This window comes from Chiloscyllium plagiosum, chromosome 48 (assembly GCF_004010195.1).
Source record: "Chiloscyllium plagiosum isolate BGI_BamShark_2017 chromosome 48, ASM401019v2, whole genome shotgun sequence".
Classification (NCBI taxonomy): Eukaryota; Metazoa; Chordata; class Chondrichthyes; order Orectolobiformes; family Hemiscylliidae; genus Chiloscyllium; species Chiloscyllium plagiosum.
The window spans coordinates 1,495,380-1,510,997 of NC_057757.1; the positions used below are offsets into that span (position 1 = coordinate 1,495,380).

General features: G+C 41.8%; 1 protein-coding gene across 1 annotated transcript in view; it reads right to left on the minus strand.

Annotated features, from left to right (window-relative positions):
* Nucleotides 1-2,164: 2,164 nt before the first annotated feature.
* The window catches only part of LOC122544376 (mucin-3B-like), a 57,494-nt gene continuing 44,040 nt past the window's right edge, over nt 2,165-15,618 (minus strand). The window contains exons 7-10 of the mRNA XM_043683620.1: nt 14,863-15,039; nt 12,213-12,322; nt 11,373-11,461; nt 2,165-2,484 (exon numbers count right to left, since the gene is read on the minus strand). Of these exons, the coding sequence (XP_043539555.1) occupies nt 2,431-2,484; nt 11,373-11,461; nt 12,213-12,322; nt 14,863-15,039 (430 nt within the window). The 3' untranslated portion in view covers nt 2,165-2,430. The remainder of the gene's footprint in view (nt 2,485-11,372; nt 11,462-12,212; nt 12,323-14,862; nt 15,040-15,618) is intronic.

Below are 15,618 nucleotides of genomic sequence, written 5' to 3' on the forward strand. Positions count from 1 at the left end.
GGGTAAGTGGAGCGGAGGCCATGAAAATATCAGCCATGATCTTATTGAGTGGCAGAGCAGATTCGAAGGGCCAGATGGCCTACCCCTCCTACGTCCTACGTTTTTATATTCGTAAGACTGTAGTACTTATGCTAGCTGAGTAAATAAGGTCATTAATATTTTCCTACAATTGTGTACGTTCCTCCAGATGGCTGAGTCAACTTTAGCTCAGACAGCAACCTTCTACCAGGCTGGCATGGTCTGTTGTTATGGCTTTCACTAGTAGTCTTTTGGGAAAAGGAAGACGTGTGTTTCACCAACGTGTCCAGCAGGACTCTGTCTGCAAAGCAGGGCGTCGATTTCCTCCTGTCTGCAATGTCTGGGGCAAATGTAGGGAACTCTGTTGGGCAGTTTCAGACTGACTGTCAGTCTGTGTTCACGACAAGCTTTCAAGGTTGGTGTGGCTGCAAACAACGCTGATGAATTTCAGGACATCCAGTGAGTGACATGATAAGATGGGACCAGAATTGAACACGAGAGATGCTGTAGGGATGTGGTACGTACTTAATGTAATGCATTTGGTTAGATGTGCAAGAAAACTCACCAAGCCTTATGATTGTGGAACTGCCCTGAGTTTCTTAACTATCATTCATCCATTGAGCAACACCAACCAAAAAAAGGACCATCTTCGTATCCCTAACTTAGAATATAATTTTTTAATCTCACCTTGAAAGATGTTCCCATCTTGCTTCTCCCCATTTGACTATTTTGTACTGCCTTACTTTTCATTGGAAACCTCATGACTAGGCACAATCTTTAGCTCATTCTTAATCACCAAACCTTATGTTGTAATATGATTGGATTGTTCAGGTCTTGTATTGTAGCTTGCTGGAACATTATTCTTGAGTGTAAGGTTCTGTACCACACAAACAGTTGCCATGGATCATATTTTATTGGAAGAAATCTTTGAACTGGCATATTGCAGCAAGGCTAATGTGCATTATTGAAAACTTAAATCCATTTTTGCACTATTCTGTTCCATTTGTTTAAATAAGAAATGTTGCTCAACAATGTGAGGGATGTTGTACTGTGTCAAACTCCTCTGCGCTGTGCCGTCAAACACTCCCAAGGCAGGTACATAACTCAACAGATGTAAATCTGTCAGTACCCTGTCCCATTGAACACTTTCAGGACAGATGTAACACCAGCTAAATGCAAAGTAAAGCTTAAACATTGTAATTTTAATCTGCCAGCTTCACAATAATTCTCACAAGTTCCAGAAGCCCTGTTACCCATTCATGAAAAGGAGCTGGGAAACAAAGCTCAGACAATGGGCGGCACGGTGGCACGTGGGCGGCACGGTGGCACAGCGGTTAGCACTGCTGCCTCACAGCGCCAGAGACCCGGGTTCAATTCCCGCCTCAGGCGACTGACTGTGTGGAGTTTGCACGTTCTCCCCGTGTCTGCGTGGGTTTCCTCCGGGTGCTCCGGTTTCCTCCCACAGTCCAAAAATGTGCAGGGTCAGGTGAATTGGCCATACTAAATTGCCCGTAGTGTTAGGTAAGGGGTAAATGTAGGGGTATGGGTGGGTTTCGCTTCGGCGGGTCGGTGTGGACTTGTTGGGCCGAAGGGCCTGTTTCCACACTGTAATCTAATCTAATCTAATCTAAAAAAATTAACTACATTGACTGTACAATTAATTCAATTCTAACCTTAACCAGAAATATCTTCTTAACAATTTGGCCAAAATTATTTACATGATTCAGAACTGCATTATGTTGTCCAGAGACTGACAAGGCTTCTTCATCCTCTGGAATCTCAGTGTACCATATCTCTTCACTTCTCCATCCAAACCTAACCATAGATTTGTGTGGATGAATTATAGGGACAAGAGGTGACTCTTTATGTGATCCCACCTACCCCACAAGATGGAGCTTCAGAAATACAAAACTGAAGTCTTTGTTCACAAGGACCTCTAGCAATCCTTTCTGTGTGCCTTGGAGAATATTTCTCCACCATAGGTGCACCTGAACCTTTTATGTGATCAGTGGACACTACAAGGAAAGATATGACCAAACTATTAAAGTTAGAAAATTCAGTCATAAAAATTGAATTTTACATTAACTGTGTTCCTTTAAATGTGGGCTCAGAATGATATAGAGCTTTACAGCACAGAAACAAACCATTTGACTAAACAGGTGAAGGCTAGATGATCTTAACTCCAATTTAGTTCACCTTCTCCTGCGTTTTTATTTATGTCAATGGAACAACCTGGAATCCAGTATCTCCTAATCATTTACATTCCTAATTATTTAAATTATGCAATGCACAACAATGAAGTTTGCATGAAGAAAAGCATAATCACCTTGATAAATCTCCTATCGATCTTACATCAAAACACAAAGTGATGTGAAGTGTATATACAAACAGTAAAACAGCAACGTGAACACATTATAAATGAGAAGCAGTGTTATAGACATTCATCTGTGGCCTCTGGATTTTCACCTGCAAAAGAAAGACATAAATATTTTATTTCTTTCTCTATGTAAACTTGTACTTTATACTCAAGTTCAAATAGGGGTGGCACAGTGGCTCAGTGATTAGCACTGCTGCCTCACAGCGCCAGGGACCTGGGTTTGATTCCAGCCTCAGACGGCTGTCAGTATGGAGTTTACACATTCTCCCCGAGTGTGCATGGGTTTCCTCCCACAATCCAAAGATGTGCAGGTTAGGTGAATTGGACATGATAAATTGCCCATTGTGTTAAGGGATGTGTAGGTGAGCTGCGTCATAAGAACTAGGAGTGGAGTAGGCTGTCCCGCCCTTCAAGCTTGTTGAGCCACTCAATAAGATCATAGCTAGTCTCGTCGTGGACTCAGCTGCACTTACCCATGTTTTCACCATATCTCTTAATTCCTTTGTTTTTCAAAAAATTACCTACCTTAGCTTTAAAAGCAATTACTGAAGTAACGTCAACTATTTCCCTGGGCAAGGAATTCCATAGATTAACAACCCTTTGTGAGAAGAAGTTCCTTCTCAGTTCATCTAAACCTGCTTCCTTTAATCTTCAGGCCATGCCCTCTTGTCGCAGTTTCACCTACCAGTGGAACCATCCTATCTATTTCTATTTTAATGATTCCCTTCATAATTTTATATGTATTGATAAGATCTCCCCCCCATTCTTCTGAATTCCAATGAATATAATCACAATCTACTCAGCCTCTCCTCATTAACTAACCCCCTTAATGATTCCCTTCATAATTTTATATGTATTGATAAGATCTCCCCCCATTCTTCTGAATTCCAATGAATATAATCACAATCTACTCAGCCTCTCCTCATTAACTAACCCCCCCAACTCTGGAATCAACCTAGTGAACCTCCTCTGCACCTTCTCCAGCACAAGTACATCCTTTCTTAAGTAAGGAGACCAAATCTGCGCAGAGAACTCTAGGTGTGGCCTGACCAGCACCTTGTACAGCTGTAACATTACCTCACTGCTTTTAAACTCAACCCCTTTAGCAATGAAGGACAAAATTCCATTTGCCTTCCTAATTACTTGTTGTACCTGCAGACCAACCTTCTGCGATTCATGCACAAGGACACCCAGGTCCCTCTGCACAGCAGCATGCTGCAATGTTTTACCATTCAAGTAATAATCTGTTTTACTGTTACCCCTACCAAAAAGTATGACTTCACATTTACTAACATTGTATTCCATCTGCCAGACCTTTGCCAACTCACTCAATATATCTATGTTCCTGTACAAAGTTTCGCAGTCCCCTGCACACTTTGCTCTGCCACGCATCTTCGTGTCATCGGCAAATTTTGACACCGTACGTGTGGTCCCCAATTCCAAATCATCTATATAACTTACAAATAATTGTGGTCCCAACACCGATCCCTGAGGCACACCACTAGTCACTGATTTCCATCCAGGATCGCACTCATTTATCCCCACTCTTTGCTTTCCATCAGTCAACCAATCCTCTATCACGCTAATATTCTATCCCTAACACCATGCACCCTTATCTTATGCAGCAGCTTTATGTGTGGCACCTTGTCAAAGGCCTTTTGGAAATGTAGGTACACCACCTCCACTGGGTCCCCATTAGCCACCTTGCTTGAAATGTCTTCATAGAATTCCAAAAGTTTGTGAAGCATGACCTGCCCTCATGAACCCATATGGTATCTGTACAATGGGACAATTTTTATTGAGATGCCTTGCTAGTTCTTCCTTGATAATAGACTCAAGCATCTTCCCCACTACAGATGTTATGCTCTCTGGTCAATAATTCCCCATGTTTTGTCTACTTTCCTTTTTCAACAGTGGTGTCACATTTGCTATTTACCAATCTGTTGGAACTGCGTCAGAGTCCAGTGAATGTTGGAAAATTACCACCAGTCCATCTGCTATTTCTCCTGCCATTTCTTTTAGTACCCTGGGATGCATTCCATCAGGGCTAGGAGACTTATCTATCCTTAGATCCATTAGCTTACCCAACACTAGCTCTTTCGTAATAATGATTATTTCCAGGTCCTCGCCTACCTTCATCTCTTCGTCACTTACTGGCACGTTATTAGTATCCTCCACTGTGAAGACCGATGCAAAGCACCTGTTCAATACGTCAGCCATTTCATCATATCCCATAACTAACTGCACTTTCTCATCCTCTAACGGACCAATATTTACTTCAGCCACTCTTTTTATATATAACTTTTGCTATCTGTCTTTATAATTCTGTGCTAGTTTTTTTCTCTTTGTGGCTTTCTGTTGACCTTTAAAGTTTTCCGAGTCTTCTAGATTCCTGCTATTTTTGGCCATTTTGAATGCTGTCTCTCTCACTTTGATAGCCTGCCTTATTTCCTTAGACACGCATGGCAGATTATTGCTCCTTTTACAGATCTCCCTTCTCACCTGAATATACTTTTGCTGAGTACTTCGAAAAATTTCTTTGAAGGTCTTCCACTGCTCATCAACTGTCACATCATAAAGTCTCTGTTTCCAGTCTACTTTAGCCAGGTTCTCCCTCATTCTCTCATAGTCCCCCTTATTCAAGCACAAGACCCTGGTATTGGATTTTATCTTCACACTCTCCAGCTGTATTATAAATTCAACCATACTATCATCACTCCTTCCAAGAGCATCCCTGACTTTGAGGTCATTAATTATTCCTGTCTCGTTACATAGGACCAGTTCTAGGATAGCTTACTCCCTCATTGGTTCCATTACATGGTGTTCAAGAAAATTATCATGGATAAATTCAACGAATCCCTCCTCAAGGCTACCCTGACTGAGCTGTTATTTTCTATGAACCTCTCTATTAATTAAACCAAATACCCAGGGAAGTTCACCTCTCCTTTTAATCTGTTAAAATATGAGTGACAGAGAATTATTTAAAGAAAATAACATTGATTTATTGTTAAACTCAAAAGTGAACATTAAACAATTATTCACAACTCTAAGCCCCCTTTCGCTTAAGTGCTTATTATCTGCATATAATACTATAAGAATATGCTGTTCCAGTAAGACAGTTATTAAAATTACATCAATTTAATTTCAAAACCACACAGCTGCTGTCATGTCCTGTGTCTGTCTTCTTCTGCTGAAGATCTCTTTGGGTCGTCTTCTTTCTTTTTACTGCGAATATGTTTCACATGGAAAGGTACCTTTGATAGAGAGTGTTTCCCAATTTCTTGGAGAGCAAGATATTGGCTCTCCATTGTTTCTGCCCCTATGGCAGTTGCTCTCTGACCAATTTTCAAAAGGTCCGCATTGTGTTTCCCCCCCCACCCCCCCAACATTGGATGATCTCATTGGTTCAATATTGGCAAAACAATAAATTCAAATTTCATTGGATTTTAGTATTCTGGGACATAATTTAAACTCATTCCTTAAATTTCAATTGTTGTTAAAATAGCAACCAAAACTCAGGTATCCATCTCACAACCAAAGGTTACATATTTTCAATTTTCCAGTGCACTCTGGAGCTTCCATCTAGTCATATCACAGGTCCTTGTCATCTCTCAGTTCAGAACTGCATTCATTCTCTCTTAAAGGTACAGTACACGCCTTCAACTCCAAAACACAGTGAATTGGAGGACAGGGAATAACTGGGCTAGGGCATACAAATGTAATTAAATTCTCATTCATGAATTAAGCACAGAATGTATGTTTTAAGTGTTTGTCATCAATTTTTTGATGTTGGATTGGGATAGACAAAATCAGAAATCACATGACACCAGGTTGCAATCCAACAGGTTTTTTTGAAATCACAAGCTTTTGTAGTGATGCTCCTTCATCAGGTGGTGAAGTGGAGGAAAACACACAATTACAGAATTTATATGCGGATATATGCCTGCAAGGTGATTCCAGGGAATTAAGAGTGTCAAAAGATAGTGCAAATGGTGTGAGTGGACTGTCAACAAGTAGCATAACAAGCCCTTGCAGAAGATCAAAAGTGCCAAATGGTGTGAGTGAAGTGTCAACAGCTGAATAACAAGTGAAGTGATGACCTGTGATCCAATTAAGGCAGAGATGTAATTACGAAAAATCAAAAGTAAGATTATGCTAGAGACACACTAAATAATTGGAATAACGTGATACGACCCTAGTCATGAGATCATAGGTCATTCCTTCACTTGCTGTTCAGCTGTTGACACTTCTCTCACACTGTTTGACACTTTTGATCACCTGCAAAGACTTATTATTCCGCCTTCCTAAAAACGGGCTTATGCCCAAAACGTCGATTCTCCTGCTGCTCAGATGCTGCCTGGCCTGCTGTGTTTTTCCAGCACCACACCTCAACTCTGGTCTCCAGCATCTGCAGTCCTCACTTTCTCCTTATTATTCAGCCTGTTAACACTCCTCACACCATTTGCACTACCTTTTCACACTCTTAATTCACTGAAATTATTTTGCAATTATCGCACCGGTCTATAAGTTCTGTGCCTGTGCGCTTCCCTCCACCTCACCTGACAAAGGAGCAGCGCTCCAAAAGCTTGTGATCTCAAATAAATCTGTCAGACTACATGTTGGTGTCATGTGATGGCTTACTTTATCAATTCCTTTGTTCATATTTACATTGTGAACTATCCATAGAAATGTCTCAGGCAGTAATAATGCCCACCTGTCTGCACTATCACTACAGCACATTGACTAGAAGAGTAATTACAGTGTGACAATTGCACAGAGGCAAAAGTGAGAACTGCTCATGCTGGAGATGAGAAATGAGAGTGCTGGAAGAGCACATCAGGTCAGGCAGCATCTGAGGAGCAGGAAAATCATCGTTTCGGACAAAAGCCCTTCATCAGGAATGAGGCTGGCAGTCGAGGGGGTGGAGAGATAAATGGGAGGGGGTGGGGCTAGGGGTGGTAGCTGAGAGTGTGATAGGTGGATAGAGGTGGGGGTAAAGGTGATAGGTCGGAGAGGAGGGTGGAGCGGATAGGTAGGAAGGAAGGTGGACAGGTCATGAGGGTGGTGCTGAGCGGGAAGTTTGAAACTGGGATAAGGTGGGGGGAGGGAAAATGAGGAAACTGGTGAAATCCACATTGATGCCATAGGGTTGCAGGGTCCCAAGGCAGAAGATAAGGCCTTCTTCCTCCAGGTGTCGGCTGGTAAGGGAGTGGCGATGGAGGAGACCTAGGACTTGCATGTCCTCAGCGGATTAGGGGGGGGAGTTGAAGTGTTCGGCCATGGGGTGGTGGGGTTGGTTGGTGCGGGTAGTTGGAGATGGGAGATTTTAATCTACATGTAGAATGGTCGAACCAGCTCAATCAGGGTAGCCTTGAGGAGAGGTTCGTTGAATGTATCTGTGATAATTTTCTTGACAGTATGTAATGGAACCAATGAGGGAGCAAGCTATCCTAGATCTGGTCCTATGTAATGAGACAGGACTAATTAATGACATCATGTTGTGCCAACCTATGAAACCAATCTGAAGCTGATCTAACTTACACTATTCCATGATTATCTATTTGTTTATTCAATGACCACTTAAATGCCCTTAATGTTGTTGAGTCTACAACTATTGCAGGCAGGGCATTCCACACCCTTACTACTCTCTGAGTAAAGAACCTACCTCTGATATCTGTCCTATATCTATCATCCCTTAATTTAAAGCTATTACCCCTTGTTCTAGCCATCACCATCCAAGGAAAAAGGCTGTCACTGTCCACCATATCTAATCCATTGATCATCTTGTATGTCTCTATTAAGTCACCTCTTAACTTTCTTGTCTCTAACAAAAACAGCCTCAAGTCCATCAGCCTTTCCTCATAAGACCTTCCCTCCATACCAGGCAACATCCTGGTAAATCTCTGCACCCTTTCCAATGCTTCTACATGCTTCCTATAAAGCGACAACCAGAACTGTATGCAGTACTCCAAGTGCAGCCACACCAGAGTTTTGTACAGCTGCAACATGGCGTTATGGCTCTGAAACTCAATCCTTCTACCAATAAAAGCTAACACACCGTACGCTTTCTTAACAACCCTATCAACCTGGGTGGCAAGTTTCAGGCATCTATGTACATGGACACCAAGATCTCTCTGCTCAACCACAGCACCAAGAATCTTACCATTAGCCCAGTACTCTTTATTCCTGTTACTCCTTCCAAAGTGAATCACTTCACACTTTTCTGCAATAAACTTCATTTGCCACCTCTCAGCCCAGCTCTGCAGCTTATCTTTGTCCCTGTGTAAGTTGCAACATCCTTCAGCCCTATCCACAATTCCACTGACCTAAGTGTCCTCCTCAAATGTAGTAATCCATCCTTCTACATCCTCATCCAGGCCATTATACAAACGAAAAACAGCAGTGGCCCCAAAACAGATCCTTGTGGAACACCACTGGTAACTGAATTCCAGGATGAACATTTCCCATCAACCACCACCCTCTGTCTTCTTTCAGCTAGCCAATTTCTGATCCAAACTGCTAAATCACCCTCAATCTCAAGCCACCATGTTTTCTGCAGTAGCCTACCATGGGGAACCTTATCAAACCTTATCAAACCTTATCAAATCCATATACACCACATCAACCCCTTTACCCTCATCCACTTATTTGGTCACCATCTCAAAGAACTCAATACGCTTTATGAGGCATGACCTATCCTTCAAAAAACCTTGTTGACGCTCCCTAATCAAATTATACCTTTCTAGATGTTTATACCGATCTCTTATAATCCTTTCCAAAACTTTGCCCATAACCGAAGTAAGGCTCAATGGTCTATATTTATCAGGGTTGTCTCTACTCCCCTTCTTGAACAAGGGGACAACATTTGCTACTTTATGGCACTTTTCCTGTAGACAATGACAACATAAAGATCAAAGCCAAAGGCTCTGCAGTGTCTTCCCTAGTTTCTCAGAGAATCCTAGGACAAGTCCCATTTGGCCTAGGGACTTATCTATTTTGACACTTTCCAGAATTGCTAACACCTCATCCTTATGAACCTCAATCCTATCTATTCCAAAAGCCTGTATCTCAGTATTCTTCTCGACAACATTGTCTTTTTCCAGTGTGAATACTGACGAAAAATATTCATTGCGTGCCTCTCCTATCTCTTCGGACTCCACGCACAACTTCCCACTACTCTCCTTGACTGGCCCTAATCTTTCTCTAGTCATTCTTTTATTCCTGATATTCCTATAGAAAGCTTTAGGGTTTTCCTTGATCTGACCTGCCAAAAACTTCTCATGTCCTCTTCTGGCTCTTCTTAGCTCTCTCTTCAGGTCTTTCCTGGCTAACTGAGTCTTTACGCCTCATCTTTACATAAGCCGCCTTCTTCCTCTTGACAAGAGATTCAATGTCTTTAGTAAACCTCAGTTCCCTCACTAGACCACTTCCTGCCTGACAGGTACATACTTATCAAGGACGGATGGTAACTGTTCCTTGAACAAGCTCCACTTTTCAATTGTGCCTATCCCCTTCAGTTTCCTTCCTCATCCTATGCATCCTAAATCTTGCCTAATTGCATCATAATTGCCTTTCCTCCAGCTATAACTCTTGCCCTGTAGTATATACCTATCCCTTTCCATCGCTAAAGATACCTTAACCCAATAACACTATCACCAAAGTGCTCACCTATTTCCAAATTTAATTTCTGGCCTGGTTCATTACCCAGTACCAAATCCAATCTGGCCTCTCCTCTTGTTAGCCTATCTACATACTGTGTCAGGAAACCCTCCTGCACACATTGGACAAAAACTGACCTATCTAAAGTACTTGAACTATAGCATTTCCAGTCAACATTAGGAAAGTTAAAGTCTGCCATAACAACTACTCTGTTACTTTCACTCCTATCCAGAGTCATTTTTGCAATCCCTTCTGCTACATCTCTGGAACTTTTCTTAGGCTTTTCGAAAACTCCCAACAGGGTGACCTCTCCTTTCCTGTTTCTAACCTTAGCCCATAATACTGTCCTTGACTAACCTCCCAATCTTTTATCTTCCCTGTTCTTACTAAAATATCTAAACCCCGGAATCTGCAACAACCATTCCTGACCCTGCTCTATCCATGCCTCCAAAGTGGTCACAAGATCGAAGTCCCAGGTAGCAATCCATGCTGCAAATTCACCCACCTTTTTCCAGGTGCTCCTGGCATTGAAGTAGACAACTTCAAACTACCTTCCTGTCTGCTGGTATACTCCTGTGACCTTGAAACCTTATTCATGACCTCACTACTCTCAACCTCCTGTACACTGGAGCTATTCTGTGTCAGACTACTCTCCTACGAACCTGACCTTGAGAATTTTTTAAAACACTGGTATACTCCTGTGACCTTGAAACCTTATTCATGACCTCACTACTCTCAACCTCCTGTACACTGGAGCTACAATTCAGGTTCCCATCCCCCTGCTGAATTAGTCTAAACTCTACCAGAGAGCATTAGCAAATTTCCCCCTCCAGGATATTGGTACCTCTCTGGTTCAGGTTCACCTCAGTGTCATAACAATTGGAAGACTATACTCAGTCTGAATTCTTGTTTGCCACACCACAACAGATTACTTAGATATATATTAAAAATGGCCTAAATTGCTGCCTCCTGCACTGAAGTACTTCTGTTATTCTGTGAGGGCACGCATTTCCTATTTTCAGCTTCACTTCCTGCTGTGATAGTAGGAACAGAATGTATCTTACGCTATTGTCTCCTCTGACAAAGGGTATTTGACAGTCTGTAATACAGTTTTGAATGTATTAATGATCATGGAAGATTTTATACCTGACTTTCTGAGAAAAGAGGGAGCTGATAAATTTCACCCAAATTTTCTTGACCTGAATAATACATGTTCTCAAAGAGTTATCAATAGAGGTCAGTTTGAGGTCATACATCAATGTGACACTTATGATTTAATTGATCTATCATTTAGACTATTAATGGTTTAAACACACACCTGCTCAGTTTTGAAGTTGAATTTGGAGTTTAGCTCCGGTTTCACATTTACAATCGAAAAGTCAGTCAATTTTCTTTCACCTGTTGAATCTGTTTAATGAAGACATGAAAAGGTCATTATTATCAGGAAAGACTAGCCTTGTATGTATACAGCACTTATATGTCCTGAGTATACCACAGTGCTTGAAAGTAATTTCAGTTTGCTGCAATATAGGAAACACTACTTGTTAATATATGCAAGATCCCACAACAGAAATAAGGTCTTTTATTGAGAGAGGAACATTAGATATCAAGATAAATAGGCAATTCTTTGTTGTCATGGGATCCTTTACACCAGCTGAACTGTTAGCTATGTCCTCACTGTTAAGTACCACAAATCAAGAATGATATTGAGAGATCTATAACTGTGATGTAAGATAGAAATATGTGATCTGTTCATTGCTCTTTAAAATACTGTATGAAATAACTTCACCAAACATGATGCTGTGTTTCACTTTTAGCATCGCACACTGGAACATCAATTTTAAGACCTCAGTTGAAACAGGCATAAGGCTAGCAACAAAATAGTTCTTTTAATTTTCAGCTGCTTAAATGCTATTTGTACTTTGCAGTCACCATTACTTTTAGGATGAATAAAATCACTAGCTTATTTGTAACCTATGGAAATAGCGTCAGTCATCTTTTGCCTCATTCAAAATAGATGAAACCTGAAGTAATTCTGGAACCAAATTAAAATAATAGTCAGCTCAAATTTGAAGTGGTCTTGACTATTCTGTTGCTAAAATATGTCTGACTAAAATGTCCAATTAAAATTAAAGGGTACAGTAAATATGAACCTTACTGTCAAAGCTGGTATCTTCTCTGTTAGCTACTGTGATTGTTGAAGGATTGCAATATTCAAAATCATCTTCTGCCCATTGTTGTGCTATAATTTTGATTTGTTCGTCCTCTCTGTTGAAAAACACAGTTGTGAGAGAATTACACTTCGAATAAAAAGGTAATTGAGGTACTTTGCATTAGTTTAGTTTACCAGATCAGTTGACACACTATACTTCCACTTCTTGAATCATTTTAGTAATTTGCTTCAAGAGGTGACAGAAATGGCCTGTGGGAGAAGTGGAAATGGCTGCACACCACAATCCAACTGAGAAGGCCGTGAGCAGCATTGGAAGTGTCATCACCTATGGGATCCTTGCCAAAATGACCTTGCAGCTGCAAGCCATCCCAGTTCCTCTGGCCCCTTAGACAAAGTTCTGCTTCATAGATGATGTATTGTTCATTATGCCCCCTTATTGGTTTCTGTTTCTGTCTAGCTAAACCTGCAGTAAAAGATAACATTCAGTTGTGTAGACCTTGAGAAATGTAGGTCTGTGCAATGTATGTAGCAGGTGTACAAACTGACTGTTTACCCTACAACTGCCCCTAGGTTGAATAATTAATGGACAGTGGGCTTGTGATATATAGGTTGTATCACCAAGAGGTAGTTTGTAGAGACATGGGATAGAATTTTCTGTTGCCAATTTCTGCCATCTCCAGCAGGATGCCACTACCAAACACATATCTATCTCCCCCCCCCCCGGCAGCCTTCTGCAGTATGTTCCTGCCAGGACACCTTGGTCCACTCCTCCTCCACTCTCAACACCTCCTCAAACCCGCGTGGCACCTTACACTTCAAAAGGTGTAACACCAATCTGTTTACTTCCTCCGTCCTCCAAGGCCCCAAATACACCTTTCAGGTGAAGCAGTGATTTACCTCACTTCACTCAATCTAGTCTGCTCAACTGTTTTTCTCTCTATGGGCTCTACTTTCACCTATTATTTACTCTTTCTCCCTTCTCCTAACTCTTCTCTAACCTATATACTAACCTTTTCCTAGCTACAAACAGTTCTGAAGAAGGATTACTCAACCCGAAACATTAACTCTGTTATCTCTCCACAGATGATGCCAGAATTGCTGAGGTTCTACAGCAATTTTTGATTTTGTTTTATAAATTTCCGTACTTGTACCTGCTGTAACATTGTGACAGTTTTAGGTCAGGAACCTGTTTCATTCCTTGGTGAACTTTTCCGATGCTGTTTCCCAGATCCGTGGAGTTAATAACCTGCCTCTGGGTTCCAACCATTCAAGATTGGTTTCAATGCCAGATTTCCATGTAAAAGGCTACAAAACTCACTAGTGGTTTGGTTTTGGGGCTATAGCAACCGTAGGAATGGTAACGAGACCTGGGAAAACTCTCTGGGTTTTTCTCTCTTACCTGGAAGCCCTGTTGAGTTGTCAAGGACAGAAGAAAGAGAACAGTCTTTCTGAATAAGCAGCCAGAGCTGGAAGTGGCTGAGGAAGTCAATAATGGCCATGTGGTCCCTGAACTAAGACAGTGCACACGGATGATCCAGGATCTCTGTAATGAATCACAGGCGAATGCCCAAACACACTGTGTTGTCCAGCCTCATGCTCTGATTTTCCCAGCATTCTCCTACTCAGCACTGTTCTGAAAATACAATATGTCGTTCCACGATACCTCTCTCTGCAGATATCTCACATTCCCATCTGAACAGTTCGTCTTCTTAGCCTATTGTTCACTTACACTTATGACCAAAAGTTCCCCCTCTAAGAATGCTGTCTGTCCATCCATTGAACACACACACACATACACACACACTATTAGCTCTCTCTCCTCAGACACGACAGCAAATAACTTGGCAAGAGGCAGAAACTATGAAGGTGTTGTGAGAGCGTGGTGGAGAAGTGAGTGGGTTTGATGGGTCCCATTGGTGACAGACACCTCATTGACAACTGGAAGTGAATCGAGCTCATCCATTGGAGGCAGTGGGTATTGGCAAGAACTTTTTATGAGACTGACCCCCCTGCCAAGGCACTGGTGCTCAGACTTATCAGGGCAGCTGATCATATGGCTGCAGAACCTGTATTGGGAGTCTTGCCTCCTTCCAACAAGATTTCACTGTCCATTTCCATTTCCCTTCCATCTGGAAGGGCATGCAGGTGAGGAGAATGAAACTAATGCTGTTCTATTGCTGGTGATATTTTTCGAATGGTGTTGGCTCCGCCCTTGTTCCTTAAGAGCAGGTACAAATTACCAGTCCTGTATGTTGCTGCCATGCCACAGTGAGGGCTGCTGGTAGGAAATGTAGCTGCAGATAAGTAAAGTGTGTTTCCAAGACATTTGACAATGACCTGTCAGAGTGTAATAGCACTTTTTGAGAGAAGTACTTAAGCTCCAAGTGAGCCAGGACTGGCCTTGAAACCCACACTGAAGAAAGCCAGGAGAGTATGATAAGTTGGAATGCCAGGGAATGTAACTGTCCACATGTTTGCAAACCCACCTCCCCTTGGTTGAGAACAATTCCACTCTCCATGTCTTTCTTCAAGCTTCCCTTACTGGTTTCTCAGGATGTATTTGAATAAATTTGTATGAAATGCAAAGACACAGAGCCAATGTCTTAATATTTTTGATGGTTATATTTTACTGTACCTTTCTCTGAAGTAATGCTTTCTGCTCCTTCGAAACCACACCATGTAGACTGCAAAGGCTATAAGGCCCAGAAGAAACAGGATCAATGTCGCGGATAAACCACCAATCAAACCATTCTTGTGAATCGGGATGTTACAGAAATCCCCAAGGTACCAATAACTTCCAGTTAAATCACAGCTGGGAAAAGAGGAAGGAAAAAATTCACCATTGGCATTGCATCATTACTGTCTGCTGTTCCAGTAAACAACACATCAGGGTCCTGAGGACAGGAGATTCACACCCGGTATTACTAACCTCCAGCTGCAATATTTACAGATGGAGGAAATGTAAAAGTGAATGGGTGCCTGGCTAATGGCTTAAGTGCCTACTCTCAAACTGCAACTGATAGGCTGCAGATGCTGGAAATCAGGGTCTAGATTAGAATGGTACTGGATAAGCACAGCAGGTCAGGCAGCATCTGAGAAGCAGGAAAATTGACGTTTCGGGCAAAAGCCCTTCATCACTCTCAAACTGCCTCCATGCGTGGTAAGGGTTGGTAAGGCAACAACAGCCTGCCTGCTTTCCCTTACACTTACTAAGGCCTTTAATGAGCCAATTGATGATCAATTAGTGGCTTGATTCCTCACCCAATGTTGTAAAAAATGCAGTTGTGGCCCTTGTGACACAGAGATAGTGCCCCTACTCGTGGATCAGGAAGCCTGGGTCTAAGTCCCACCTGCTCCAGAAGTGTGTACTAACATTTCTGAACATGTTGAT